The sequence below is a fragment of the Sander lucioperca genome, chromosome 11 (genome assembly GCF_008315115.2).
Source record: "Sander lucioperca isolate FBNREF2018 chromosome 11, SLUC_FBN_1.2, whole genome shotgun sequence".
Taxonomy (NCBI): domain Eukaryota; kingdom Metazoa; phylum Chordata; class Actinopteri; order Perciformes; family Percidae; genus Sander; species Sander lucioperca.
In genome coordinates, this window is record NC_050183.1 from 19,149,154 (window position 1) to 19,176,974 (window position 27,821).

The window sequence follows — 27,821 nt, forward strand, 5'->3', positions numbered from 1 at the left end:
TCACATAAAAATGAAATATATTCTTACTTATTATTTGTTACATATTCAACTGATCATCAACTACTAACTCTTCAGTCCTAATTTCAGACAATCACAGTATCTCAGCTGTGTAACTTAACGTCTTCGTTAGGCGACCGTTACCGTCGATTGCAATTTGTACACCCGGCCATGTTCCTTTCAAACTAAAACACATCCGTCCTCACAGGAAGCTACAAAATAAAGGCCACAAAACAAAATACACAACATACACCACACGAAGCTTACAGCATAGAGAAGCTGGACGATTTTAAAATGATTAGGTATTTGTTTATGCAAACGTGTTTCAGATTCCTCTTCCAACGTGCTGAAATAATGTTTTTGAGTCACTAACGACAGAACTGCATGTGCAATACATTTTGCCATGTCTTTTATCCATGAATCCATTTTTTTTTGTATTCTACTGCCCCCATGTGTTATTTTTCAGTAACTGCGTCAATTGGATGTACAGTTATGCCTTTCTGCGGTCAAAACATACATTGCAGATGTAAAGACCCTTATTTTAATTTTTCCGTGCATAGCCTACCAACACCTCGTGTAAAAGGTTCCCCTCATTTAAAACTGTAACTAGCAAAACATTCATTTCACGCAAATGTGTAAAACTGTCTAAAACTGATACACCCTGTAGGCTATATTTTTTTTTTTTGTAAAGCAAGTGTGGTTGAAATATTCACCATTATTCAAGATAATGTTAACACAGTTCAGGTCACACAAAGATTTTTTTTTTTTAAGCAGTCTTAGCTGTTTAAATGTTAATGCTGTATACTTACCATTCAAGTAAGTACACAGAAAATCAAGTCGAACCATTGAATTTATTATGAGCTATGAGAGACAACAAAATCAAACATCAAGGCACCAAAAACACCAAAATTCATCTTCATCCAAGTCCATCTCTGAGCTTACACAAATTGTGTGAAACAATTTGTGGCAGCATTCACATTGAACCCACAACAGCAATCCTTCTGGATCCTTTGGAGGATGCGGCTGTCGGCACCGTCCACATCGCAAAATCTTCTTTTCCCATTTCTTATTTTTTGCAGCTATGTCACCTGCTCAGAGAAAAAAAAAAAAAGAACGTGTTAGGAAATTGCTGAATTTTCATGGGTTTACATGTAAAGACATGTTAAGCATACGTACTAGTGGATGTTGTGGGTTCAGCAGTAGAGGAGCTGAGGGAGCTAGAAGCCTGAAGGTCTGCCAAAGGTTGAAAGCTGTGCATAAAAAAAATACATGACTTAGACATGTTTACTCTTTTATTATAGCTACTGTTACTGTTACCAACGTTTTAAAATGCCAACACAAAGAAAGTGGAAGGTAATGGACATCTGGCCGAAATAAAAGATATCTAGCGGAACATCCGGCCAGAATCTCGGAAGTGGAACATTGTGGATATAGACTACATATTATATAAAGTATTTCTATTGACAGTGTAAGAAAGAAGCTGCTGTATGCTCTACAAAATCATATTAAAGATTAACATCATTATTCTTAATCTTTATGCATACATTCATATAAAAAATGTCAAATAGAAATTCTTCATTTAGTGTGTTTAACAGGCTGCTTTGTCAAAAAAAAAGAAGAGAAAAAGCAGCATTCCAAGTAGCCTAAGTTAAAAAAAAAAAAAAAAAAAAGTAACAAAGAAAGAAGCATTGTGTGCAATATTCCACCTTCTCTTCCTACCTCTCTGTCTCTCTCTCAAACACAGACACGTTAGGGCTGCACGATATGAGGAAAATATCTAATTGCGATTATTCTGACGGATATTGCGATATGATTCACAATATTGGAAGGAATTATCATTTTTGTATCACTCATTTTCATTGAAAAATATTTCAATTTCAAATATTTCTTCTCAGTTTGTGGGTCAGACTCGGGTTGGGTTCGGGTGGTTGATTAACATTGCAGATCGGCTCACACAAACTAGACGCTGACACGGTTGTGTTACACGTCATGCCTCTTTTGCTTCCGGCATGCTATGTGAAATGACACTGTATGTATATATATATATATATATATATATATATATATATATATATATATATATATACTTAGCACAAAAAGCAAGGACATTTGTGTTTGGTAGATTATTTCTCTGTGGTAACAATGCTTTTTGGCAATAAATCTTATACCGTTGCAAAGCCTGTTTAGTTCCCTTACGAATGTTGCCCCATTTGTAAGGAACTGGCATTTGTGGGATGAGCAGCGGCGCTGAGTATGTGGGTTGCGCCCATGAAAAATTTGCCAAATCTTCTCTGTCAATGCCAAACAGCTTATTCTGCCATTAACTCGTTTGGTGTTGTGGATTAGATTATTGAAGTTTGAAGAAACAAGACATATTGATAATTGAAAAATGTATTCATTTCACATCGGTACTCTGAGAAGCTCCAACGCCAGTTCTCAGCTAATGACTCTGCGACTGTCTGGAAAGGACTTAGGCAGATCACCAACTTCAAGCCTAAAACCCCCCACTCCTTCAATGACCGACACCTAGCCAACGACCTGAACGAGTTCTACTGTCGATTTGAAAGACAAAAGGACAGTCCTGACACCATCCCCCACGACACCTCCCTACAGCTACAGCCACTGTGCATCACCTCCACCTCGCCCACCTCAGCAGGGTCCTGGTCCCCCCCACCAATGCCCTCCTTAAAGGTCCCCTCCACCTCCACCCCCCTCCCACCTCAGTGATGACTCTCTCCATTCACGAGCCTGCCAGCCTGCTTCAAGACCTCAACCATAATCCCTGTCCCCAAGAAGCCAAGGACCACAGGACTTAATGATTTCAGACCCGTCGCCCTGACCTCTGTGGTTATGAAGTCCTTTGAGCGCCTTGTGCTTTCACACCTCAAAGCCATCACCGACCCCCTCCTGGACCCCCTGCAGTTTGCCTACAGAGCCAATAGGTCTGTAGATGATGCAGTCAACCTGGCCCTCCACTACATCCTCCGGCACCTGGACTCCGCAGGAACCTACGCCAGGATCCTGTTTGTGGACTTCAGCTCTGCCTTCAATACCATCATCCCGGCTCTGCTTCAGCAGAAACTCTCCCAGCTTGGTGTGCCTGACTCCACCTGCAGGTGGATCACTGACTTCCTGTCTGACAGGAAGCAGCATGTGAAGCTGGGGAAACACGTCTCCGACTCACAGACCATCAGCACCGGATCCCCCCAGGGCTGCGTTCTTTCTCCTCTGCTCTTCTCCCTGTACACCAACAGCTGCACCTCCGGTCACCAGTCCGTCAAGCTTCTGAAGTTTGCGGACGACACCTCCCTCATCGGACTCATCTCTGATGGAGACGAGTCCGCCTACAGGTGGGAGGCTGACCACCTGGTGACCTGGTGCAACCAAAACAATCTAGAGCTCAACGCTCTAAAGACAGTGGAGATGGTTGTGGACTTCAGAAAGAACCCAGCCCCACCTGCCCCCATCACCCTCTGTGACTCCACAATCGACACTGTGGAGTCTTTCCGCTTCCTGGGAACTACCATCTCCCAAGACCTCAAGTGGGAGCTGAACATCAGCTCCCTCGTCAAGAAAGCACAACAGAGGATGTACTTCCTGCGGCAGCTGAAGAAATTGAACCTGCCAAAGACAATGATGGTGCACTTCTACACAGCCATCATTGAGTCCATCCTCACATCCTCCATCACCATCTGGTACGCTGCTGCCACTGCCAAGGACAAAGGCAGGCTGCAGCGTCTCTATTCGGTCAGCTGAGAAGGTGATTGGCTGCAATCTGCCGCCGCTCCAGGACCTATACGCCACCAGGACTCTGAAGCGTGCTGGAAAGATTGTGGCTGACCCCTCCCACCCCGGACACAAGCTCTTTGAGCCACTCCCCTCTGGCAGGAGGAGCTGAGGTCCATCAGGACCAAAACCTCACGCCACATAAACAGTTTTTTCCCCTCCGCCACTAGCCTTCTAAACAAGGCCCGGAACCCACCCTGACTCTCTCCACACCCCACCTCTGGCTTCTCATGTCACTGTACCTACTCTGCTGTAGCGTCCCTTTTCACTACTGTTTAACATATTTTACTATTTATTTAAATTTATTTATTAATACGTACTGTGTGTATATGTTTATACTTATATTGTTTATATCTTTTTATCCTTCTTATATTTGTATGTGTGACATGCTCCAACAACACCATGACAAATTCCTCGTATGTGCAACATACTTGGCAATAAAGCCCTTTCTGATTCTGATTCTGAAACAGGAGCCTCAGTAGCGTGTGGAAGAACCATACACAGCCACAACAGCCTGGCACCTCCTCCTCATGCTGGTCACCAGCCTGGTTACACACTGCTGTGGGATGGCATCCCATTCTTCAACCAGCAGTCCTGACCTCAACCCCATTGAACATTTGTGGGATCAGCTTGGGTGTGCTATTCATGCCAGAGTGACCAACACAACCACGTTGGCTGACTTGTGACAAATGCTGGTTGAAGAATGGGATGCCATCCCATAGCAGTGTGACCAGGCTGATGACCAGCATGAGGAGGAGGTGCCAGGCTGTTGTGGCTGTGTATGGTTCTTCCACACGCTACTGAGGCTCCTGTTTGTGAAATGAATAAATTGCCAATATGTCTTGTTTCTTCAAACTTTAATCATCCAATCCACCAAACACCAAATGAGTCAATGGTAGAATAAGCTGTTTGGCATTGGCAGAGAAGATTTGGCAAATTTTTCATGGGCGCAACCCACATACTCAGCGCTGCTCATCCCACAAATCCATGTTCCTTACAAATAGGGCAACATTTGAAAGGGAACTAAACAGGCTTTCCAACGGTATAAGATTTATTGCCAAAAAGCCATGTTACCACAGAGAAATAATCTAGCAAACACAAATTTCCTTACTTTTTGTGCTAAGTTATATACTGTAACTATACTGTAATATACTGGGTTGAACAGCACTCCTGTGAACTAAACAATTTACCTTGTACAGTTCATGGTGCTGTTGGTTACATCTGGCTGGTGACTGGAGTCATCAGTTGACACCTCAGACCTTGTCCTTTTGACTGGTGTGGATCTCGTCCTTGGAACCTCACCTTTGCTTCTCCTGTTGTTAACTTCTCCAGCAGCATGGTTTGTGCTGTCTGGTTCTGTCTGGCAACCGATCTCTGTGGTGCGTTTATGCTGAAACAGAACATGACTCGGTTTTTCGAAAATAATTGTGTTATAAATAGATCACATTTTTATTCGCCACCGATTGCAGTACCATATCGGTCGATATACCGACCGTTTTGTTATTTTGTTTTGCTATCAGCTGACCTAGACTGTATTAAGCTACAGTATGTCCGTTTGGCAGTTTGTAGTGTATTGGGATCTCCGCCAGTTGGCAGCATACAGGCTATACGTGCTGTGTGTGAATGAGTAAAGAATCACAATATAAAATAACACAATAAAGTCAATCTTGTTTTTCTTATTCCAACATGCTTACAGTCCGTTCAATCGACAGAGCAGTAGCCTACAAAGAACTCATCCCAGGAGAAATGCAACATGCAAGTACACTTGTATATATATTTAAAGAAGGACATTTGAGATAATGTACCGCGGTACCTACCTACCATTGTGTACCATCTACATGCTAGAAACGCTAAAAAGACATTTTCTCGTGAACGCCAAGCCTACTGACTACGGTGCCACGTGCGGGTGCTCTCTTAAAGTGGTTTGTGTTACGTTACCTGGTGTTTAGGCGCTGCCTTGGATGCTGGTTCTGCCTTAATTGTCCTTCCATTCGCCGCGGATAGCTTAAGAAACTCGCTATGCTTGGCTGGGTGACGCGTCTTCAAATGCCTTATTAGATTCGTTGTGTTGAAACTTTTTAACTTGTTTCCCCCACGAGGTATCGTGTTCTTGCATACATTGCAGATGGCAAAGGTTATATTTTTCTCACACACTTTGTAAAAGTTCCACACCGCCGACATGTTTTGTTTCAGTAGCGTGTCGCGCGCCTGAGATACCACGTGCAGCGCCTGGCCAGTGAACGAGGTGAGAGGCGGGACTAAACTACACACACGCACGCGGTTGTTGCTTTCATCTGCATGCACGAGAGTGTACCGGAGTTTACTAGTTTGTTCAGTTTCGGTTTGATGCCAATCAATCGAGGGCAGATCAGCCAATAGCTAAATTGAATTGCAATAGCCGGGATTCAACCAGTAGAGGGCAGGCGATATGCATCTACTTCTAATGTAGTATTAAAACACTTTGCACTAAAATGTCAAGATTTGGACCTGAATCCATCAACAACACTAGTAAATTCCCATATTCATTGGTGTTGGATTTTAGTTACTCTCTGAAATGAAACAAAAATAATAATAATAAAAAAACATAACAGAGTCAGATCCACCCTTTAGATTATGTCAGCTCGGTAGCCAATGAGAACGTCAAACGCAATACAAGCAGGATTGTAAACCAATGAAAATCGAGAGTGGGCGGGTGCTTTGTTGTTGTGGTTGACGATTCACTTCCTGCTTTACCTTATAGCGTGAAATAAACTGCGGCAGTTAAAGGAGAGAAGAAACAGAAGACCTGGCAGCGAAGTAGGTACTTTACAAAGAATTTCTCATTGCTTGTTTTGTAAAGATTATTTAACTGTAGCCTGTCTGTAAATACAGTGTGAGTAAACCCAAAAGAAAATGTGTTAATATGAATTTAATGTGCACACCCTCTGCTGCTCACAAGACTGTGGCATGTGATATCGATTAGAGAATCGCACACTACAGTCCTGTTTCAGCTGATGGACTGCCAGGGATATGGGTCAGGGTATGTGTGTTGCTCATTTTATTTTGATACGTTCACTTTGATGGATTGATTCAGATTTTAAGTTTATCATATATTTGACTGAATACCTCGATTTCGACGTCGACATCGAGGTATAAAAATGTGAGGAGTGGGATGATATTTTAGAGGCGACTAGTGGTGCTTTTTTTAGAAGAGCTTGAGCTATACACAAGAACGTTTTGAGAGAAGTTTTCGGTTGATATGCAGAGCAAATGCAGCATTTTACTAAAAATATTTAATAACAACAATGCTTTAAATATCACAAACTAAATTCAATTTATCTCCATTGCACTGGTCATGTTAAGTTCATGTAAATCTTAAACATTTTAAACAGTCTAAAATGCAAAATTATAAAACTTACTGTCACATGACAAAGAAAGGCAGCAAATCCTCAAATCTTAGGAGCTGAAACTGGATATTTATCTTTTTTTGCTATCAAAATATTTGCAGATTAAGTCTCTGTGTACCGATGAATCGACCAGCAGCTTCATGTTACATGCTAAATGGACGTTTTCGAGTGTCTATCATTCCAAATGTGTAATATCTGAAAATTAAATGTGCCTATATGTGAATGTATCTAAAGTAAGATGCCATAAAACCACAAACCAATGTGAATGTTCACACATTAGATGCTGTTCCCCATGTGATGGAACACGAGAATCTGTTTGACCTATGATAATGTCACATGTTATTTACCTGGTCAACTAAAAGCAAGCCTATGTGCAAAGTTGTATACAAGAGGCAAATGAGAATAATTTTTTTTTTGTAATTATGCGAACTGACCCATTTACCTGTCCGATAACCAAATAGTAATTTCTAGTGATATCTATAAACTGTCCAGCTCTAATAAGCTTGCGTTTGGTTGTTTTTAATGATGGTAGGTGTCCTGTTGGATGAGACCTTCAACACACCCAGACAAAGTGGAGTTTATAGATTTCTCTGCCTTCAAAAAAAAAAAAGAAGAGAGAAAGCAGCAGTAAACCATTTAATTTCCACCCTGGACCGAATCCTCTCTCCAAGAGGTGTACCAAACATGGTGCATGTCTACAACTGCCATCCTTTCGCCTCACAGCAGATAGTACAGGTAGGTGGAGCCTGGATGATCGGTGATGATCAGTGGTTATTAGCATTGAAAAAAACAACTTGTCAGTACAAGTTGTTTTTTTCAATGCTAATAACCACTGATCATCCAAATTCTGTTGTGTCTGTATCAAGCTAATGTACCTTCCCTCTCTGTGTCTCAGGTGGAGCAGGAGCCTGGACTGGTCTGCTGTGGAGGTGGAGTCTTGTTCGTGGTGGCTGCTGGTGGATGCAAGGTTACTTTTAAATATGTATATTATTAAACCATAGTTATCCTGTTTTTTGAATTTATTTGTGTGACAAGAAAAACTAAACCCTCATTGATAAGACCTTTTATACCTCATTAAATGGATATTCCAGAACTATTGAAAAGCTAATATTATTCCTTATATACAGTATTAGTCTATGTCCATGACCTTCCACTTCCGGGTTTGCTCTGTTGCCGCCGGAAATTTCGCCGTATGTCCTTCTTTTCGTCCGGATGTCCGTTCATTCCGCTTTCTTTGTGTTAGAATTTTAAACTCCGGTGGATTTATGAGGAGTATGGGTAAACTGCTCCTCAGATCTCTACAGGGTAAACCCAGACAGTTAGCTAGACTATCTGAGTTTTCTGTTGCACGACTAAAACAGCTTTTGAACGTACACATGATCCACCAAAACAAGTTCCTTCCCGAGTCAATTTTGCACACCTTAGCGCCGCCCAAGACGATTGTGATTGGTTTAAAGAAATGCCAATAAACAAGAGCACGTTTTTCTCCCATCCAAGAATGCTGTGTGGACTAGTCAGACCCTCCTCCACAGCGCTGTGGAGGAAGGTCTGGCAATGTGAGGCTAATACAGTATCATTGTAACCTCATAAATAACAGACCTAAATGTCTGTAGATTATGGAATACTCATGAGTCACAGCGCTCCTCAGTTTATCTTTAGCTCCATTGTGTATTTTTTTGAGTTGATTCTTAGCAAAAACCCCTTTGTTATTTCATAAATATGTGCTCATTCATGTGTAATTATTTCCACCAACTAATCAAAGTATTCTTGTAAGCATAGAATCTGCCATTCAGAATCATTCAGAATATATAGGAGCAACTCGCTCCTATGTATTCTACCATGTTGCGCCTCCATCTTTAAAATACATTAGCCAAAGAGGGACATACCTCCGCATTTCACGCTTTTACACTCAGTGGCAGCGTGACGAGTGCCAGGGAGGGGGAGAAGATTACTCAGCGACTGCCGGCAGATTTGAAAGCCGGTTGAAGATGGAGCATCACGCATATTCTCTAGGACATGTAACGGAGTCGCCAAGGAGGTTAAAAAGAGAATTAAAACGACAACGCGACAGGCAAAGACCAAAGTTAATATTGGAGTGGCTTTTCCAAGATGGAAAGAGCTCATAAGGAGCAAGGTTTTTAAAAGGGAGACCGAAGTTGCCTGCTTTCTTCTAAAAAGGTAATTCTGCCTATTTGTGTCAATTCAAAGTTTTATAGAACGAACGTCTAGGATACTTTTCCTCGCGCCAATGATGAAAAAGGATTGTCTACCTTGTAACATAAACGTAATCATATGTGTCGTGATTTCCCTAGCAGACAACTCACGTCATGCAGTTGTAACACAGACTAGCTACTAGAACAGCTGTGTGTAAACGATGGAGATACTAAAAGCTAATTTCGGTTTCATTGACATTGTTCATACTGCTCAGAGAAATATATTAAAAACACAAACCTCCATTGCTTCTCTCCTACGCTGTAAACATTGCCTTACACTATTAATCTCGTACAATATACAGAACAACGATAGCACTGATACTTTACTAACATTAGCTTGCGTATGTTTGGGAACCTGATAGATGATGTTAGCAATGAAATGGTACCAAAATAACGTAGAACTATTATTACACTGGAAGGAACACTCACGGACGAAGTCGTACTTCTTGGAATAATACGGCCACCGTAGGAGTTTTAACTCGCTCGGAATAGGGGCGGTTAGAAAGTAATATTCAATTGGTAGTCATATACAGTTTCACCGTTAGATGGGAGAAATTCTTACACAATGTAGCTTTAAGAGATTACCTTTGGAGATGGAAGGTTTCTGCAGCATACTGACCACGTTGTCATGTGTTGAACTCAACCAAGGTGGAGGCCTACAGTGTGGAGCAAGAGGGCTGCCCTTTCATCTGTCGCTTTTCCACCATGGGCACTGTGAAGAGCATCCAGCACAGCAAGATTGGTAAAAAAAACACAAACTCTCTGTCATCCTCTGTCTCTCTGCAACAGCAACTACACAAGTATCAATATATTCACCTGTAGCAGTTTATTTGTTGTTCGCTTTATATGTGAGCAAGGCAGCCGGCAGCAGTCATGGTTACAGTGTGAGTTAAGAGAGAATTACATTTTAACATACTTGCTTTTGTTTTCCTTTCTACCTCCCTCCCGACATCCAGGAGATTACCTGGTGACCATAGAGGAAAAGAACAGCGCCACCTACCTGAGAGCCTACACCAACTGGCGCTACCAGGTACACACTGACCAGCTTGGCTTTCTCACAAGTACTTTATATCATAGTGCTATGAAATGTAAGGACACCCTATTCTTTTTCTTTCTGTCTTTGATATGATTTGAGATGAAGATATGTGATCTTAATTTAGACCATATTATCACTTTGATGTGATCTAAACTAGGGAGTAGAATAAAAACATACAGCAGCTTTTATTAAACAAAAAATAAACTAGAAAGCAATTTATCTATGAGGGAATTGCTTGTGATGAAAATCAGGTACTCCATTGTGGCATTAACATTAAACCTGGTTTACTAATGTGTGTGTGGAAATATACCAAAGACAAATGAGCTTTTTTTTATGCTATGAATTCTATGAATGTCTTGAATATGAAGCTTTGACATGATTTTTGATCTGTATATCTACTGCAATATTAACTTCTTTACTCCATGTATTTTTATGTACTTATTTCTTGCTTTCTATTCAGGCGGAGGGGAAGGCTCGTGTCGGGGTGCGTTTGTTGGGCCACTTGCTGCGTGGGGTGTCTGTGCAGAGCGGAGTGCAGATGGAGATCATTGAGATCCCTCTGTCCGAGCGTCCTGTTGCTATGGCGTGTTGCTCAGTAACAGGAGACCTTCTGGTCGGTTGCGAGAACACTCTGGTTCTGTTTGCTTTGAGGAGACAGAACCAGCAGAGCCTGGTACGAGTTTACCTTTAGACTTTGTATAGTTTATCTTTAATTTAAAAACTTATTCTTACTTTCTTAAAGCAACACTAGAGAACTTTTTGTACCTTAAAATAATGTTTCCAAAATCGTTTCAGTGGTTCATCAACTCGTAACAGGGTGAACGGCACTTCTGCATTCGCTTTGCTGCCCTCTATCAGCTATAACTGCACTATGCAAGTTTGCTATTGCAATTCTGCTTCCAACCTGTAGGGGGACCGAAGCTGAAAAGTTCTCTAGTGTTGCTTTAATATGATGCAATTACATAATAAATTATTCCTGTAATTCCTGAAACAAGTTGTTGGAGAGGGGCGTAACACAATGAAGGATTATTCTGAAGTGTAAATCGTCGTATTATTAGTTAAAGAGAGAAGAGCTGTTTGATTTCATAGCAGAGGCATGCGGCCGGGATTACCTAAAATATTATGGTTTCATTGGTTAGATCATATGTTCAGACCTACTGATGCAGGATGAGGTCACCATTTAAGAAACACTGTTACAGTTTAAAATTAAAATGTCCATTTCATTATGTCTTTAAGCCTTCAAACGGTATTAAAATATCATATGTGGTACATGTATTAGACATCTTATTTTATCATGAGGTTTATCTCTCCTGTAAAGCATGCTTTGTCATCGTCAGTTATCTACTACTACCTAGTGGGCTCTCATTGAAACAGTAAATGTCGCAGTGGCTTAATGTTTCTTTCTCTGGAAATCCCCCCCCCCCTGCAGAATCAGAGTCAGCAGATCCCTCAGAGCACCTGGCCAAACTCTCAGCAGAGCTCCAGTCAGAGTCAAGGTAACTCATGGAAAGTAACACATAATCATGAACACATTTTCAGGCAAAGACTCATTTTGTACCAAAACTTGTATAAAGTGTATACTTTGTTAACTGGAGAGTGGTATTCCAGTTACCAAAAGAAATGCTTCTGCTATAACGCACACTCTCCAAGTGCATTACCTGTGGAGGCTCTATATATTAAGAGTCCTCACATAGATAATAGTCTCCAAGAATGTGAGACAAAACGAGTTCTCTATGTAATTCCATCATTATGTGTAACTGTATGTCCATTGCAGCACTGATCACTGGTGTCTTTGTACTGACCTTAAATGTGAACAATGTGCTCGTAAACAAAGCATATTACTGTATGACTAGTGTTGTAGGAGGTAAGGGGCTGTGATGAAAGAAAAAATGTCCTCTTTGCTGACTCTTTCATGGTTTCCCGCTCCGACTGATCTGTCCTTTTCTTTGTTTTTAGGTCAGACCTTAAGTTCAAACCAAAATGGCCTGGATTTTGAACGCTCAGTTGTCCTGCATCTTCAAAAGCTCAAGCCTAAAAAGGTACTTCTTTTTCACTTTTAATTTAGGTTATTTAGTTCATTTCTGTATCTGCTTCACAGTCTTACTAGTAAATAACACCCATACTAACTGGTCTGGTATTTGGTTTCTGTTGTCGAGTATGTGCATAATCCCATTTTTATCAGATACTGTTATAAATGCATGAAAAAATATCAGTCCTATATTCACATTGGCCCTCATTTATCAACCTAACGTAGAAACCAGCGCAGATATGAGCGCAGAAATCATCTTACAACAGGCTTCACGTGTGATTCATGAAACGTCCGTATCACACCAATCAGAGCGTAACAATGGTCGTACATTGATAAATGCGGCGGCTGGAAACGATCGTAATTTGAATATCACGCCCCAATATATTCTCGGTTTTGAGGCCTCGCCCCTACAATTTACGACATGGCTAGACGTAATCCGGCTAAGAAGCTGCACTTTTCAGAGGTGGAGATTGAAACCCTGATGTCTCAGGCTCATTTGCACTAACGTATATAGCCTACTATCTGGCAGCCTGAAAACTGGTATTAAAGGCTGTAGAAAGAATGCGGAATGGAAAGAGATCACTGATGCAGTAAACAGTGTTGCCGTAGTAAATCGGACTCCAGCGGAAGTTTATTTAATGTATACATCCTTGAAATATGTATGCTATAGTCCTAATAGTAATATACAGGCTTATATTGCAATCTATTAGGCCTACATGGTGTACCTATATTTAAATAAACGTACGTGTGCACTGTTACCGGCGCATAGAGGTCCTCTATAAGAGCCAGATCTGCCATTGCTGATAAGTGAACTGATGACTTCTCCTTCTCCTGATAAACTTTTTATATGCTGCATCGCAAGTCCACACTGACTCCAAAACTTGCGTACACAAGTTCAGACCAGACGTGAGATTTTATCACAGCCTACACTCATGTTCAAATTGATAAATGCCTTGCTTTGCGTAGGAATCGTCGTACGCCCGTCCTACGCCTTTTTTAGGTCATACGCACGTTTCATAAATGTGGGCCAGTGTGTTTTCAGCTTTCAACTCGTTTTATCGTTGCTGAAAACCTTTAAACAACTGACATATGTTAGTGATCATCAGTTACAACAATTATAAGTTGGCTGTATGTACTGTACATGGAACAAAAGACAAATAGAGGGAATATCCCTCTATTTTTTTTTAGTAGTTTTTGATAATTTCCGAAACGTGAGACTCAGATTTTGCTTTTGTTTAGGTGTTTCCGAAGTTCAAACTTCTGATATCGATATTGTCTGTGGCTTGGATCCTTTGACACCTCCTCTGCCCTGTAGGTGGCGCTGTGTGGAGGGTATGTGGCGGTGCATGCGGAGCTGGAGGTGCTGGTTTTTAAACTGGATTCATCCTGTGAACAGAATACCTTGGACGAATCATCAGACACAAAGAAAAGTCAGTGCTTGTTGCCCTCTGTAATGATTGATGCCATCTCTGCATGTTTTTTGGGTATGTTTAGGTTACAGACTGTAAGAAAGCATGGATGTACAATCAGTGATGTAACTTTTAGGTTTCTGAAAAGACGTTTTGGGTAGGGATGTCCCGATCAGGTTTTTTTGCCCTCGAGTCCGAGTCCGAGTCATTTGATTTTGAGTATCTACCGATACTGAGTCCCGATCCGATACTTCTATAATATATAAAAAAAGAATAAAGAAGAGCGAAAAAACAGATCCAGGATGTTCCTTATTTTTTATTTAATTCACCTTATTTTAACATTCAACAACTCTGTTAACAAACAGAGCACTTCTGTTACATATCTCACAGTTTGCTATGGCAATGTTGTTGTCATCAACTTTATAATACCTCCAGACCGCAGACATACTCGCGCTTTCCGCTTCAAGCTGCTTCCGTGTTCTACTTTGCCGGCATTTAAAGTGCCCATATTATGAAAAAATCACTTTTTCTGGGATTTGGGGTGTTATGTTGTGTCTCTGGTGCTTCCACACACATACAAACTTTGAAAAAAATCCATCCGTGCTGTTTAGAGTGAGATACGGTTTCTGAATGTGTCCTGCCTTCAGTCTCTGGGTGAGCTGTTCAAAATCGGCACGGCTTGTGACGTCACAAGCTGAAACGAGCAGGCTAACGCAACCATTAGCTCGTAGCGTTAGCATGCTAACGCTAATGCTAACGCTAGCATGCTACCTCGTTCTCAATAGCAAAGCACTGCTACAACACACACAAGTTCACCATAATCTACAAAAGAACTACTTACATGTGCGCCCTCATTTAGAAGTCTCCCAGCTAATCCTGCCTTGTAACTGACCGAAGTCAGCCTTTCTTTTACTGTCTATGGAGCTAGCTAGCTGACATGGTCTACATCTGAGCTACTGGGCATGTGCAGTGCAATCAAAGATAGTACAGAAGAAGAAGAAGAAAAGAGGTCTCACTCTGTAGCTAAAACAGAGACTAGGTGAAAAGAGGATCTGCAGCAGTGAGAGAGAGCACTGCAGTACAACACAAATATGGTGTTTTTTGAAAATTAAACCATGTAAACCTATTCTGGTACAACCTTAAAATACAATTATGAACCTGAAAATGAGCATAATATGGCTGCTTTAACCAATAACGTCTCTGCAACAAAGTGATGTCATGCCGCACGCGTTGCTGTTTCTGTGTGGAGTCAAAAGGGTCTAACTCTGTGCCACCGCATAACTATAGATGTGTTAAAAAATAATGAGAATATATATACATATATATCCGAGTCCTGATCGGGAGGTAACGTCCGATTCCGATCGAGTCTGAAACCACGTGATCGGGCCCGATTTCCGATCACGTGATCGGATCTGGACATCCCTAGTTTTGGGTATTGCATTTGGGTTTACTACTGGCGGCAGTTTTTGTCTGTTGCGGTTCCAGAAAATCTAATTTTGGGGCAAAGGGACGAGGCCTCAGTGGAGCTGAGGTTGGACCAGGAAAATGGCAACCACAACTGCTGAATGTGATTGGCTGAAACACTCCAAAGGCACTCCAAAACAAACTTCATCATAAATGATTTTCAAAATTGCTGCCATGAGGCACATATTGAAAGAGGTGAAATCAGCTATTGAGACCTTAATGTCTTGTGGAACTTTTTTTTTTTGACTTTCGAGAGAGAATTTCACTTCACACCTTCACAAGAGCTTTAGTGTGGCGGACTAAACAACAAAGTAATTTGTGATGTGTTTGTCAAATGTACTTATGTGTGTGTGTGTGTGTGTGTGTGTGTGTGTAGTAGATCATCTGGAAGACCAGGCTGACTTTCTGGTTCTTCAGAGACACCAGGAGTTGCTCGGTGATCGAGCTAAAGACTGTGACATCCCTGTTAGCATTGAAAAGACTGGGCTGGAGGACAGCACAGGGCAATACACGCTGTCATATGTTCTCTTCAGGTGTGTGCGTGGATTTCTAAATTTCTAGATCTTTACGGTGAGCGTATTGTTGCTATGTGAGGCGTATTTTAACTTGTGTCACTTCTCTCTTGCAGGCGTTTTACTCCAGATTTCTTCCAGGACTGCAATGTGGAGGAGACTCAACTCCACTCCCTACAGCTCTACCCGCTATTCACCAGTCAGTACACCAATACAGTATGAGATGCAGAGATGCATATATTATGGGTGTCAGTATAAAAGCAGCATCTTGTGACAGGATTGGGATTACTACTCAATGTATTCCCTGTATGTCAGAACAATATAAATAAAGATGTAAACGGAAATTTTTTTATCAAACCATAAATATATTCAGGCCAGTTATACCGTAATTTAACTAGCTGTCTGCTCTGTTGCAGCAAAGCCCTGCATAGCATTCACTGCAACTCCATCCCACCTTCAAGATCTGCTTTTCTAAAGAGAAATCCTGCCAGTTTACATCAGTGCAGTTTCTCTTCTTTCAGGAGTTAAAAAAAAATGAGCATCATGAAAAAAATCACAATAAGGCTGATTGCTACCCTGGTTATCAGTAAAATATAATATATAATATAATTCTAGCATATTCATGAAACTTTGGGCTTGATTTGTAAATCACAATCCGTGGGTGGCTAAGCCCATGTGATTTTCTTTTACTGGCTAAACAAGATTTTAAGGTTTTAGGACAGACACAATAACTGTGTACATGAATAGGTAACCACAACATTGTTCACATAACTCCATCAAAGCTCTGGACAAAGTTTTTAAGTGGACTTTGATTGTTTTGGTCAAACTTAGTTTCTGCTTCTGTCTTTCTCTCTCTCCAGGTAACCAGTCAGTGTCTCTGGTAGAACCAACATGTGTGTTCTGCTTCTTCTCTCTCCCCACCGCTGGCTACCTGTACAGTCTGAAGGGTGGCGTTGAGCTTCTCTCAGCCTATCAGTATCCAGAGAAGGTCCTGGAGGCGGTGCTAACAGACCACCTGTTGCACGTCATAACAAAGTAAGTCTGCAGTCTGATTTTGATATGGAAAGCAGTTCATCTTCACTGAATCACAGTTTGTAAAAAAACATCCCCATCCATGTCTGTACAAATGATTTAAAGTAACGTTGAGTTATTTAAGACGGAATATGTTTACCACTGTAGTAGTAGTAGGTTTGTATCTTGATTTATGTGTGCGTCTGGTAGGAATGCATTGCAGTGTTTCACAGTGCGCTGTTCAGCAGTAGCAGCCAGGATTAAAGACCCCTACATCGATACCACCATCAAGGTATAAGCCTAACCTTAAAACTTTGTGGCCTCTTGATTCATTTACCGAATGGTTCAGTCTCACTCAATGGTTCTGTGTGTGTGTGTGTGTGTGTGTGTGTGTGTGTGTGTGTAGGCCTGTCCACCCTGCAGCATGGAGGTGTGCGCGCTCAGGATGCAGCTGTTTATCGGTCTGCGCTCAGTGTGTGTCTACGGCCGCCATGTTATCCTGCTCTCCACTGCCGACACAGAGACACCAGAAGAACCCGAACGCACCACACATCGCAGAGGCCTGTAAGTCACACACACACACAAATATATAAACACTCATGACTATGATAGTGTATAAATCATACACCTCCCATCAGACACCTCCCTGCGGGTACCACAATACTTTATCAGCCCTGGTGATGTGTGTGTGCAGGCATACGTACATTTATAAAGCTGTTTACTGTGTGTGTATGTTGTTATTTTAGTGAGTTGAAAGAACACGCCTTGCTGACTGGTATTTTCCTGGCGGTGGGAATCGATCCCGCAACCACGCCGGCTCTGGAGAGCCTTCTATCACGCCCCTTTCTGTAAGACAAACCCAACCCCCAACCCCCAACCCTCAACCCCACCACAGTCTCAGTTGTCACTTCTAGGCCAAGCTGCAACGCCAGGACACCATGGAAATACTCGCCTTATCAGATGATTGCCAACCGAGTCCTCATACCAATCCTTATTCTATTTCATCTTTAATGTCACAGAACAAACCACTTTTTTCCTCGCAGCTTCCATTTAGCACTTTATTTGTGTTATTTTCATTTGTCACTGAAATCTGTATTACAAAAGCCTTGTAAAGAAAAGTTGACGTTCAACATGTCAAAGTATCTCTTTGCCCTCACGTAAGACCCTCAGTCTCACTCTTTTTAGGGGCATAGAGTTTTTTCTTTGTGATAGAATAATCTATCGTAAATAAATAAATGTTCTTCCTTAAAATACAGGGGGCTTAAGTAAGTACACCCCTATGTTAAATTCCCATAGAGGAAGGCAGATTTTTATTTTTAAAAGGCCAGTTATTTCATGGATCCAGGATACTATGCATCCTGATAAAGTTCCCTTGGCCTTTGGAATTAAAATAGCCCCACATCATCACATACCCTTCACCATACCTAGAGATTGGCATGGTTTTTTTTCAGTTAGCCTAATAGCTGGTTTGATTTGCATTGAGAGATGATTTTATGGAAAGTACCCCATGCCAAAATAACCACAACCTATTAAGAACAATCTTTACTTTTTAATTACATTTGACAGCAGCAATTGTTTCTCATTAGAATAAAAAAAACAAAAAAACATTCATGGTCTGCAAATGCCTTGAAGACTCTTTCTTGTCTTTAAAAACAAGTTTCTCCATATGGCAATCTACTAAAACTCTGAAACAGCCAGTGATTTCAGCTTGTGGTTCATTCTTGATCTGACGTTCTGCGTGCCTTTGCTGCTCGGTCTAAAAGTGACAACACTTTCTGTTTTAGTTCCTAAACCGATCCAGGCATAACCGCCCCCCCCCCCACCCCCACCCCCACCGCCCAACTGCCCCCAGTGTGTGTGACTTTTTCCTCACAAACTAATTTATCTTTGGACCAAAATAAGAAGATCTGTTTTTGATTTTACTCGGCTAACCTTATAATCCAGCTTTACAGGACAGGTTCCTGGTTTCTAAACCGTACATACATACACACACATGCATATTTATTTTTTCAATATGTATAAAAATGAATAATACATACATTTATAATTCCATTGTGGAATTTAGATAGTTGCACCATCTCCAAATATGGCTGCTGCCAATAATTGCAGGGACAGGGCCGCACCTTGTAAGTATTTATTGTTGGGCATCACCATCATCCGTGACCTCCTTAACGGACAATTCTGGATCTTACCCACGCCGCCAAATATAAGAACAAGTCTTTGACGGGTAATGTGGGAACTCCCAAAACTTCATATCTGGTGTCAGTCTGTCCTTTGGATAACCCAGGTGTGATTGTAAACTTGCTGAGATAATTCATAAAGTCTCTCTCTGTTTTGTTTGTAATTTGTATTCAAAATCAAACTACACTTCTGAGGCCACATGCCATGACTTGTGTGACCAGCTGCCACAGCATGAGCCACAGGAGCCCCAGATTACCTTTCCACCATGTTAACCTGTTCACTAACAGTTCACTAACCATTTGTTTGTTTGTGCATAATATAGTAATATGTTTTGGTATTAGTCAGTAGATTGTGCTGGATTAGATAGCAACTGTACCCAAAAGGTTGTTCTTTACTGTGAGTATGATGCTGATGCAGACAGTAGTATGAAACCCTCTCTGGTTAAGTTTATTTATTATTTATTAGTATTTATTTATTAGTTTCTAATACATGTGCAATGTCATAAAAGCGTATAATGTCAGTGTATTAGCATCTTCAAAGATACATTCACAACAACAGTTACAGATTAAAAAATAAATAATTATAAATATATAAGCATGTCCACAGTAGGACCAAAAATGAAGGTAAAGAAGAGGCAGAGAACATTCGCTATTGCTATTACATTTTTAGGTGTTATATATAATTTATCTTTAATTAAAAAAAAATTTAAATGGGAGATATTTAGGCTGAATCTCAGTTTCTAGACTCCAGACTGGAGCCAAAACAATGCACGTTTACATTTTTACTCATTGTCCTTTCATGTTGACTTAAGTGATTCCATGAATCATGGGAAATTCACTTTGCGTCTGCAGGTTGAGAGATTAGTCTCTGAGATAAAACATTGAGATTTAGCTCATCTCTCTGTTTGATTATTCTTTTCGTTATGGTCATTTTTTTTTGTACCCCTCTGTGTAACCTCTGACCTCAGGAGCAGGAAGTGGACAATCTCTTCTCCCAAAGAAACCAGCTCAGCAGGACACGGATGGAACCTCTATGTGGTCGACACCGTCTCCCCCCTCACTCTTTACCAAGAGATGGTAACACAAACATACTCACTTGAACTCAATGTCAGTTCTTCCTGTTGTTGTGTTTTGTACTTATGTTTATATTATTAATGCACGATTATGAATGATAATCATGAAAGACTAAAGAAATTAAACCACAACAAAAATCATGTATTGAACATGAAAAGCAAAAGAAAAGAACGTGAAAATTAAAATTAAAAACCAACTACATGAACAAGATGTTTACTGCATGTTCTTGAGTCTGTATACTCACCTGTGTGTCTCTGTGTGTCAGGTTGAATACAGCCAGCGGTATGTGGAGACCAACCCGCAGGCCCAAAGCCTTCGGCACCTCCTCAGTGAAGCTCACCTCCTCCTCCGCGCCTCCTTACTCCAAACACCAGAGCAGCAAGGAAACATTGAGGGTCATCCCGCTATGTCTCTGCAGACAGATACAGGTGGACCAGCTGAGAAACAGACAGCTGTACAGACAGACATTCAGGAACTGGAGGAGGCACTGAGGCAGAACTGTGCACAGCTGGGAGACTGTTTTAGCAGGTAACACATACACACACACACACACACACACACACACACACACACACACACACACACACAACACACTGCATAATATGAACTAAGGTTCTCTTATATTATTGAAGTTGATGCACCAATTTACAGATTTAGGGTCCAAAACACCTTAGAGTACCTAAACATCCCCTAAAAATCTTGTCTTTGTTCACCTCCAGTGGTTTAAAGGGGAACTATACCCATTTTCAAAATCCATATGTTACATACTGTATATACTATGGCCTAAGATGGTCCAAAAATGTGAATAAACAAAAACAACTCTCTCCAAAACACTTACTTTCAACATGTGAGAATAAGAAAAACTCACTTTCAGCATTGTGAGACAAAGTAAAACAGAAATAAGACAAGAATATAAAGAATCATGCTTAAATATAATTTTGCCATTACAGTTTTTGAATAATCTGCTGATTTGATTTATTGTTGAATCTGTAAAATGTCAGAGTATAGTAAAACAAGACCATGACAATTACTTAGAGAAGAAATCTTCAAAGTGCTTGTTTTGTCTGGCCAACAGTCCCAAAACCAAAAGTATTAAATTAACAGTGATATAAAACAGAGGAAAAGCAGCAAATACCAGACCTGCCAACATGTACGCATTTTTCGTACTCGGCACGCATTTTGACCCTTAAGTACGCTTGTACGATTCCCTGCTCTCTAGGTACGCATTTTGTTCATGGATGTATGATTTTGTTGCATCTTTCATTTCGCCGGTTTCAGTTTCTATGCAATCTATATGACGTTGATTCTGCCGCTCAGCCACAGCGTATAAGTGGAGTGAAAAGCTTTCGGCCAATCGGAGCGCTGCATTTTAACCCTCCGCCCACCTGCCCCTCCTAGCCAAATGCTTCGCATGTTTATTTATGCCCAGGAATGAGACAGGAGGTCTCCAGGCTGCAGCGATACACTCTTGCAAATACTCCCCACCCACCCCCCCGAAACATAATGATATTAAAAATAAAAGGATGATAAGAAACAAAACGTTCATAGTGTCAATAGGCCAGCCTGTCACACCCGCCATCCTTCCCATTAGTTGGGGGCAGTTAGAAAAGTGGTGGAATGGCTAGAAAACTACAAGGTTTTAGACAGGCCAGGTGCTGATTAACGCAAAGGTAACAGTTAGGCTATTTTTAGCCTACTTGAATTTATGAACATAAATAATGACCTTGACATCATAACTGGGAGTCCAGCTGTTACCAGCTCAGTTAATGATGCATAGCATACAGTAGGGCTATTTGCTAGGCCAATGTGATGGCAACTGACATAATGCAATGTCACCCATGTCAATCTTTGAAAAGCCTATCTGAAAATATCTGACTCATGTTATTTATTAGCCTATAATCGTGTCTGCCAGGCTTCAATCTTGTGCTTTTTTAATAGTTGCTTTAGGCCTATTTAAAGTTGCTTTATGAGTAAATCATTACTTAGACTACTTTAGTAATCAGAAGAAGGCTATGTGTTAACCTGGTCTGACTCTCATCTTTAACACAGAAGTACTTAGGCCTATTTATTAGCTCTCTCTGCCTCCTATTGGTTAGACTAACAAATATATGGGCACAAAATTGGACAGGATATAAGAAAACATTTAGTTTCAGTACACCTACGGCCATTCATCCACACCATTCTTCTACACAGTAATAATAATTTATTGTAATCTAGGAGGTAGTGATGAGCCAAACAATGTATTTGAATATAAATTACATATATCTAGGTGTGTGTGTGTGTGTGTGTGTGTGTGTGTGTGTGTGTGTGTGTGTGTGTGTGTGTGTGTGTGTGTGTGTGTGTGTGTGTGTGTGTGTGTGTGTGTGTGACGTAATTCATAATATTTGTAACAATATGCAGGAATGTGACCTACTCATAGTAGCCTATCATAATCTATCCCCTCTCCACCTACATTTTCAGATTGCAAACGCCATGTGTCTATTATGTATTATGGTGTTAGGTTTCTCACTGGTGGGTGGGCAACGGTGGAGCGTACATTGGCGGCGGGCTGTCGGGTGCGCGCGTGGGTGGGGGGGTGGGGGGGGGGGGGGTTGTACTCATAAAATGTCTTCAAGGTTGGCAGGTCTGAAATACTCACATTTGAGAAGCCGGAAAGAGCAAGTGTTTGGTATTTTTTCTTTATGAATAATTTGTTGATTTGATTTATTTTGTGTTGATAAATTAAAAGATATTTTAGCACTAATTATATCGTTTTCTGTTCTGTAAGGGGCAGTCAGAAGGACTGCCACCTGGCTCTGCCATACTACCGGATGTCTGGTCTGTCAGTCACAGACATCATAGCCAGGAACCACCCGCTTCCCAGCAGCCCTCACTCTTACGGCCCTGGCTTCCTGTTCTACCTGAAGCATTACCTGTTAGAAGAAACAGAGCAGATTCTCAGTCAGGTACACACAAAGCTTCACATGTGCATGCTCAGACTTGTTACGATGGGAGACTTTTACTATTTACAGATCTGTTTTGAAGGTTTCTTATGAAATAAATGAGGATTACATTTATTATTATTATTACTATGTGAAGGCTGTACTGCAACCTATACATACACACAGTGCGGTGTGTATATATATATATATATATATATATATATATATATGTGTGTGTGTATGTATATATGTGTATATATATATATGTATATATATGTATATGTGTGTGTATATATATATGTATATGTGTGTGTATATATATATAGCAGTTATTCAAGTACACTATCATTTTTATATTCCTGAGTTTATCTGCTTTTGTTTGTGTTACATACAACACTTTTACTACCAGTCCTCCAAAATAAGATAATTAATATAAAAGGAAACAAAAGAAAAAGAAGAATTAAATAATTATCTCTCTGCAGGAAGCAGCTGATGAGGTCATAGACATTTTCAGCCAATCGGAGCCCTCACAGCTTGTCAGTGTGTGTGCCAGCCCGCCCATGATAAACATCAGTCCTGCCCAGACGCTGCAAGTCTTAAAACATCTGGAGGCCACAGCTGGCGTGTCGGTTCCTCTGACAATCACCATGGCAACCATGATGCTGCGTTTGGATGACCTGCCACAGTATAGACAGCTGATGGAAAGACACGCTGAGGTTAGAGGGGAGGGTATACAAATGATTAGAGTATACATTTTCAAAAAGTTATTTTTTAAATGCAAATAAAAGCCGTTTGATAGATGAATATTTTCACACCAGTGGTGCTATTTGTACAGTTTATTTTGTTTGTGTAAATCCCTAAACCTTTCTTTAATGTTTGCATTAAATAATTATTGAATACAGTATTACAGAGAAAGAACATGGAGCACATTTGCAGTTTGAAATAAATTGCTCTGATCTTATTTCCTGGGTGCAACTACTGTGCCAAGTCATAAAGCTTTAAGACATTGTACATTTCCTGACTGGATATGAGTAATTCCTACAGTGTAGTCAAGGGCAAATGCATCAATAATTGGGAACAATGGAAACCAGAGGGCTGTCTGTTTGTGTTTAGATGCTGCTGGTGTACGGGTTCATCGAGGAGCCGAGGCTGTTGCTGCACGGCGGAGGTGGAGGCCAGCGCACACAAATCCGTTCCACAGCATTGACTCGCCAGTTGGCAAAGTCCCAACCAGGACTGCTAGTGGCTGCCATGGTGGCTTTACATGAAAACAACAAAGTCCAGCTGGAACAGGCTGGTCACATATTTAAGGTGTGTCACCAGCTCCTATTAATTCGCAGCTACGAGGCCAGAAGTCCAATTATCTTACTGATTTGTCACATTACTAGACAAGATTATTTAAAACAAGGTGTCCTAATCAGTCCATTTTGATCAATCCTAGCAGTAAAAACATATATGTGTGTGACTGTGTGTTTTGGTTCTAGGAGCTGGGATGTGAGAATTGCTTACAGGTGGATTTCTGGGAGGCGATGCTCATGGCCTCCTCACAGGAAGCTGTCATCCAGGAACTTCTGTTCCGACTGGCGTCCGTCTACATCGACCGATTGACAAACACAACGTCGGATACACACCCCAACGAACCACACGCACCTTCGAGACGCAGGCCGCTGAAGAGTGCAGACGATCTGGTACATTTCTGTCAGACACTCGTGAAATGCCTTGTGATGTTTGACCACCACCTAAATCTACTGCTAAAAAGTATGATTGTGCGTAAATATCATGATGTTCAGAAATCAATTGATATGAACAGTGGCCTGCATGTTTGTTTGTGTCTCAGATGAACTCATGCTCCCATTACGGTGCTCTGTACCCATGGCTCACTGTTCTCAATCCAGCTCAAACTACCAGCTCCCAACACCAGGAGGCGCTATACAAACTGCAGGTAATTTGTCAATAAATAAAATAAGTCTGCTGCTCAACACCTCTGAATGTATTAAATAGAGCAAGGGTATGTTTTTTTTTAAACGTATGACTTGATTGATTGTGATTCATGGTCTCTGTCTCCAGTCTCTCCTGTGTGGTCCGTCCCTGTCCGTGGGCTCCGTCGTGCCTCTGATGGAGCGTCTGTCAGAGGAATCCCTATGGGGCTTCAGCCTGCACCTCCTCTGCACAACCAGAAGGGGGCAGTACGACAGCAGCATTGAAAAGCTGCTGGACCGATGTCCTCAGGCCATCATAGCCTACGCCAACCACCAGTTACAAGACAAACACATGGTCTGTATTGAGCAGTAGCCTGAACTGTGAAGTTTGTCACTTTTTGACTCTGCCCTTACTCTGTTCCATGTCTGTACATTTTGAAGTTTAGACGATGGTTATCAGAAGTATTACCCTTTCTGTCTTATCTAATCTCTGCAGGTGTTATGGTGGCAGAAGCTGCTCCCAGAGCTTTGTAACAGGACGAGAGCTGCCACAGACAACAGCATCCTATTGGCTGCTCTTAAAGGTAGTCTGTCAAAAGTACCCCAGTACTTTATTTTAAGTTAAAGGCCAATTGACATAGTTTTGTCAAAGGACATCTCATATTTACACAGAGTCATTTTTGACCTGACATTGGCCAGAATGACAATTTGGCTCTCTTTGACTGCGAAAAATATTGAGCAGGTTTGACAAAAATCTGGACATCCTAACAAGGTCAGGAAACCAAATCAGGGCTATCACTGTAACAAAGTTGAGTTCTGCTAATAATTTTAGGTTTGTATATTTAAATACTACTTTGATTACTTTTTAAGTCAACAGAACAGATAAATAGATAAAGGATTACATATTTTCTCACCTCTAGTTTATTTTTGGCAGTACAGAGAAGATTTGAAACAGCATTTAGACCTTCACCAGGGTAAATTGTATTTACAGACAAGATTGATTAGTTAAATACATAAAATATGACAAATTTAAATATATTGTACAATCTAATTTTTTATAGCAATACAAGCCAACAGATTAACACTATTAAAGGGCAGCTCCACTAATTTTACACATCAAATTATTTGTACAGGTCTAGTTGCAAGTCAAGTTGCATTGTGGGTAAAGTAGGCACCTGGTTTTGACAAGAAAGAAAACTGCATGGAATCAATAAAAAAGACCATATGTCTGTTGTGATGTGATGTTTTGACCCTGGGATTTTAACGTGGCCGTTTTCCATGCCAACAGAGACGCTAGTTGTGGTTGCCATGGAGACGAGCCCCACAGAGTTCCTGGAACTGATGCCTGACGACGGCACGGCATTCTACTTCTTGCCTCACCTCTTGACTTGTAGCCAGCATCACCTGCTAGCATGACTGACACACACACAGACAGACAGACGGTCAGACAGACAGACAGAGACACACACACACACACACACACACACACACACACACACACACACTGCAGGCCCTTAGCAGTGGTGTTTAAGGATTATTCAACCATGGCAACACTGAAAACATAATCTGTAATCTCTATGCTTTGACCAGCACTTTGTTTGTCCTCAACAGACAATCATGTACAGGTTTTAATACTTGACCAACTTTTGAGTATTAAGCAATTAAATTGAACATTTAATCAGTCGCTTGGGTGACGTATGCTCTGTGTTTTTAGATGACTTAGATATAGAGAAATAGAGAATATAATTTGCAGGATACACAGAACAGACTACAGTATATACAGTAGAGCAGGTCATGCAAACAGATATGAATCAAAAATAGTTTTTCGGTTTCCCTGCAAATTCATGTTTGTATGTGGATATTGCTTTGTAATTCTGACTGTGTTCCCCATTAATATTGTGATGTGTTGTCGTTTTTGTAACATTTTAATGTCTAGCTTCAATGAGAATTTATTTTTTATGTATTACCGTTTGTAGTCCTGAAACTAGTCCTGTAATTCATCAGATAGGCAGTAAGTTTAAAGCACTTTAGAGCTATGGGATCCATTACCAGATAATTTATATTGCCACAACCATGTCATATGAGATCGTTGTCAATAAGCCAGAAAAATGTCCTTGGTTGTCACTCATGCAGCAAGTACTCACAACTTGCTGCTTCCTCTAACCTTTTATCGAAGTTTCTTCCTTTTAATAATAAAATCAAAGAAACTGTTGATTCCTGCTTATGAAGCGTCACCTGGTTAATGTGAAACTCATGTAAGTTAGTAAAGAATAGTTTACTAATTGAGTTTCTTGTGGGTTTGAGTTTTAGTGCATGAAGTTGCTGATAGGCAAAGATTCCTTGTGCTGCTGCCTCAGTTGACTGACACATTGATTACAGATCATTCAGGGTGTGGTTTTGTTGAGTCAACACATTTTCATCAGAATTAAGGTGTGACTTTAAACAAACACTTGTCAGTTTGACCCAGGGAAAAACATGATTAGATAGTAGATCACTGTGGTGTAGTATCTGCTCCTGCTGAAGTTTGCAAACTTAAGTAATTCAGCTGTCACTTGTTTTGGGCTGTTTGGATGCAAAGTTCAAAAAATATACTTGATTAGCAAAGAGACTAAAGTAGATCATTTTAGAGCTTTAGAATTTATTTATGAAGTTAAAATCAAAAGTGACTCAATCATCAGGTTAATGATGAAACAGGCCACAAATCATGTGTGAAGAGGGGTTGATTAATGACAGTATTTGTCTTTTTAATCTTCTACTGTACCAATATTGTAACTGTATGTTACTTTTTTATTCTTGGTCCTTGATGTAAAACACTGTGGTTGCTGGAAAGGACTATATAAAGTAATGTTGATTGATTTTTAATCTTGTAAACTGTCCTTCTGTA

General features: G+C 40.8%; 2 protein-coding genes across 10 annotated transcripts; one reads left to right on the forward strand and one right to left on the reverse strand.

The window, feature by feature from the left end:
- Positions 1-829: 829 nt before the first annotated feature.
- Positions 830-6,105, reverse strand: LOC116038147 (zinc finger BED domain-containing protein 6-like). 2 transcript variants are annotated; one of them, XM_036007297.1, is made up of 4 exons: positions 5,723-6,105; positions 4,974-5,192; positions 1,174-1,247; positions 830-1,085 (listed from the first exon to the last, which is right to left on the reverse strand). In XM_036007297.1, the coding sequence occupies exons 1-4, from the start codon at positions 5,962-5,964 to the stop codon at positions 877-879; spliced, it is 744 nt and encodes a 247-aa protein (XP_035863190.1). In that variant the 5' UTR covers positions 5,965-6,105; the 3' UTR covers positions 830-876. The 2 variants fall into 2 exon arrangements, with proteins under 2 accessions (XP_035863190.1, XP_031138212.1); XM_031282352.2 differs by having other exon boundaries at positions 4,974-5,173; positions 5,722-6,105.
- Positions 6,106-6,342: 237 nt separating this feature from the next.
- hps3 (HPS3 biogenesis of lysosomal organelles complex 2 subunit 1) lies at positions 6,343-27,223 on the forward strand. Of its 8 annotated transcripts, none has more exons than XM_031282345.2 (26): positions 6,343-6,583; positions 7,702-7,747; positions 7,798-7,904; positions 8,065-8,136; positions 10,031-10,124; positions 10,339-10,412; positions 10,879-11,091; positions 11,848-11,914; positions 12,375-12,457; positions 13,763-13,877; positions 15,697-15,853; positions 15,949-16,031; positions 16,693-16,867; positions 17,054-17,135; positions 17,250-17,407; positions 17,590-17,691; positions 19,992-20,100; positions 20,363-20,625; positions 22,865-23,042; positions 23,501-23,734; positions 24,132-24,329; positions 24,503-24,706; positions 24,856-24,960; positions 25,086-25,292; positions 25,434-25,521; positions 26,226-27,223. In XM_031282345.2, the coding sequence occupies exons 2-26, from the start codon at positions 7,714-7,716 to the stop codon at positions 26,351-26,353; spliced, it is 3,330 nt and encodes a 1,109-aa protein (XP_031138205.1). In that variant the 5' UTR covers positions 6,343-6,583; positions 7,702-7,713; the 3' UTR covers positions 26,354-27,223. The 8 variants fall into 8 exon arrangements, with proteins under 8 accessions (XP_031138205.1, XP_031138204.1, XP_031138207.1 ...); XM_031282344.2 differs by having other exon boundaries at positions 6,343-6,579; XM_036007294.1 differs by lacking the exon at positions 6,343-6,583 and adding an exon at positions 6,784-6,802 and having other exon boundaries at positions 7,702-7,904; positions 26,226-26,366; positions 26,399-27,223.
- The last annotated feature ends 598 nt before the right edge of the window (positions 27,224-27,821 follow it).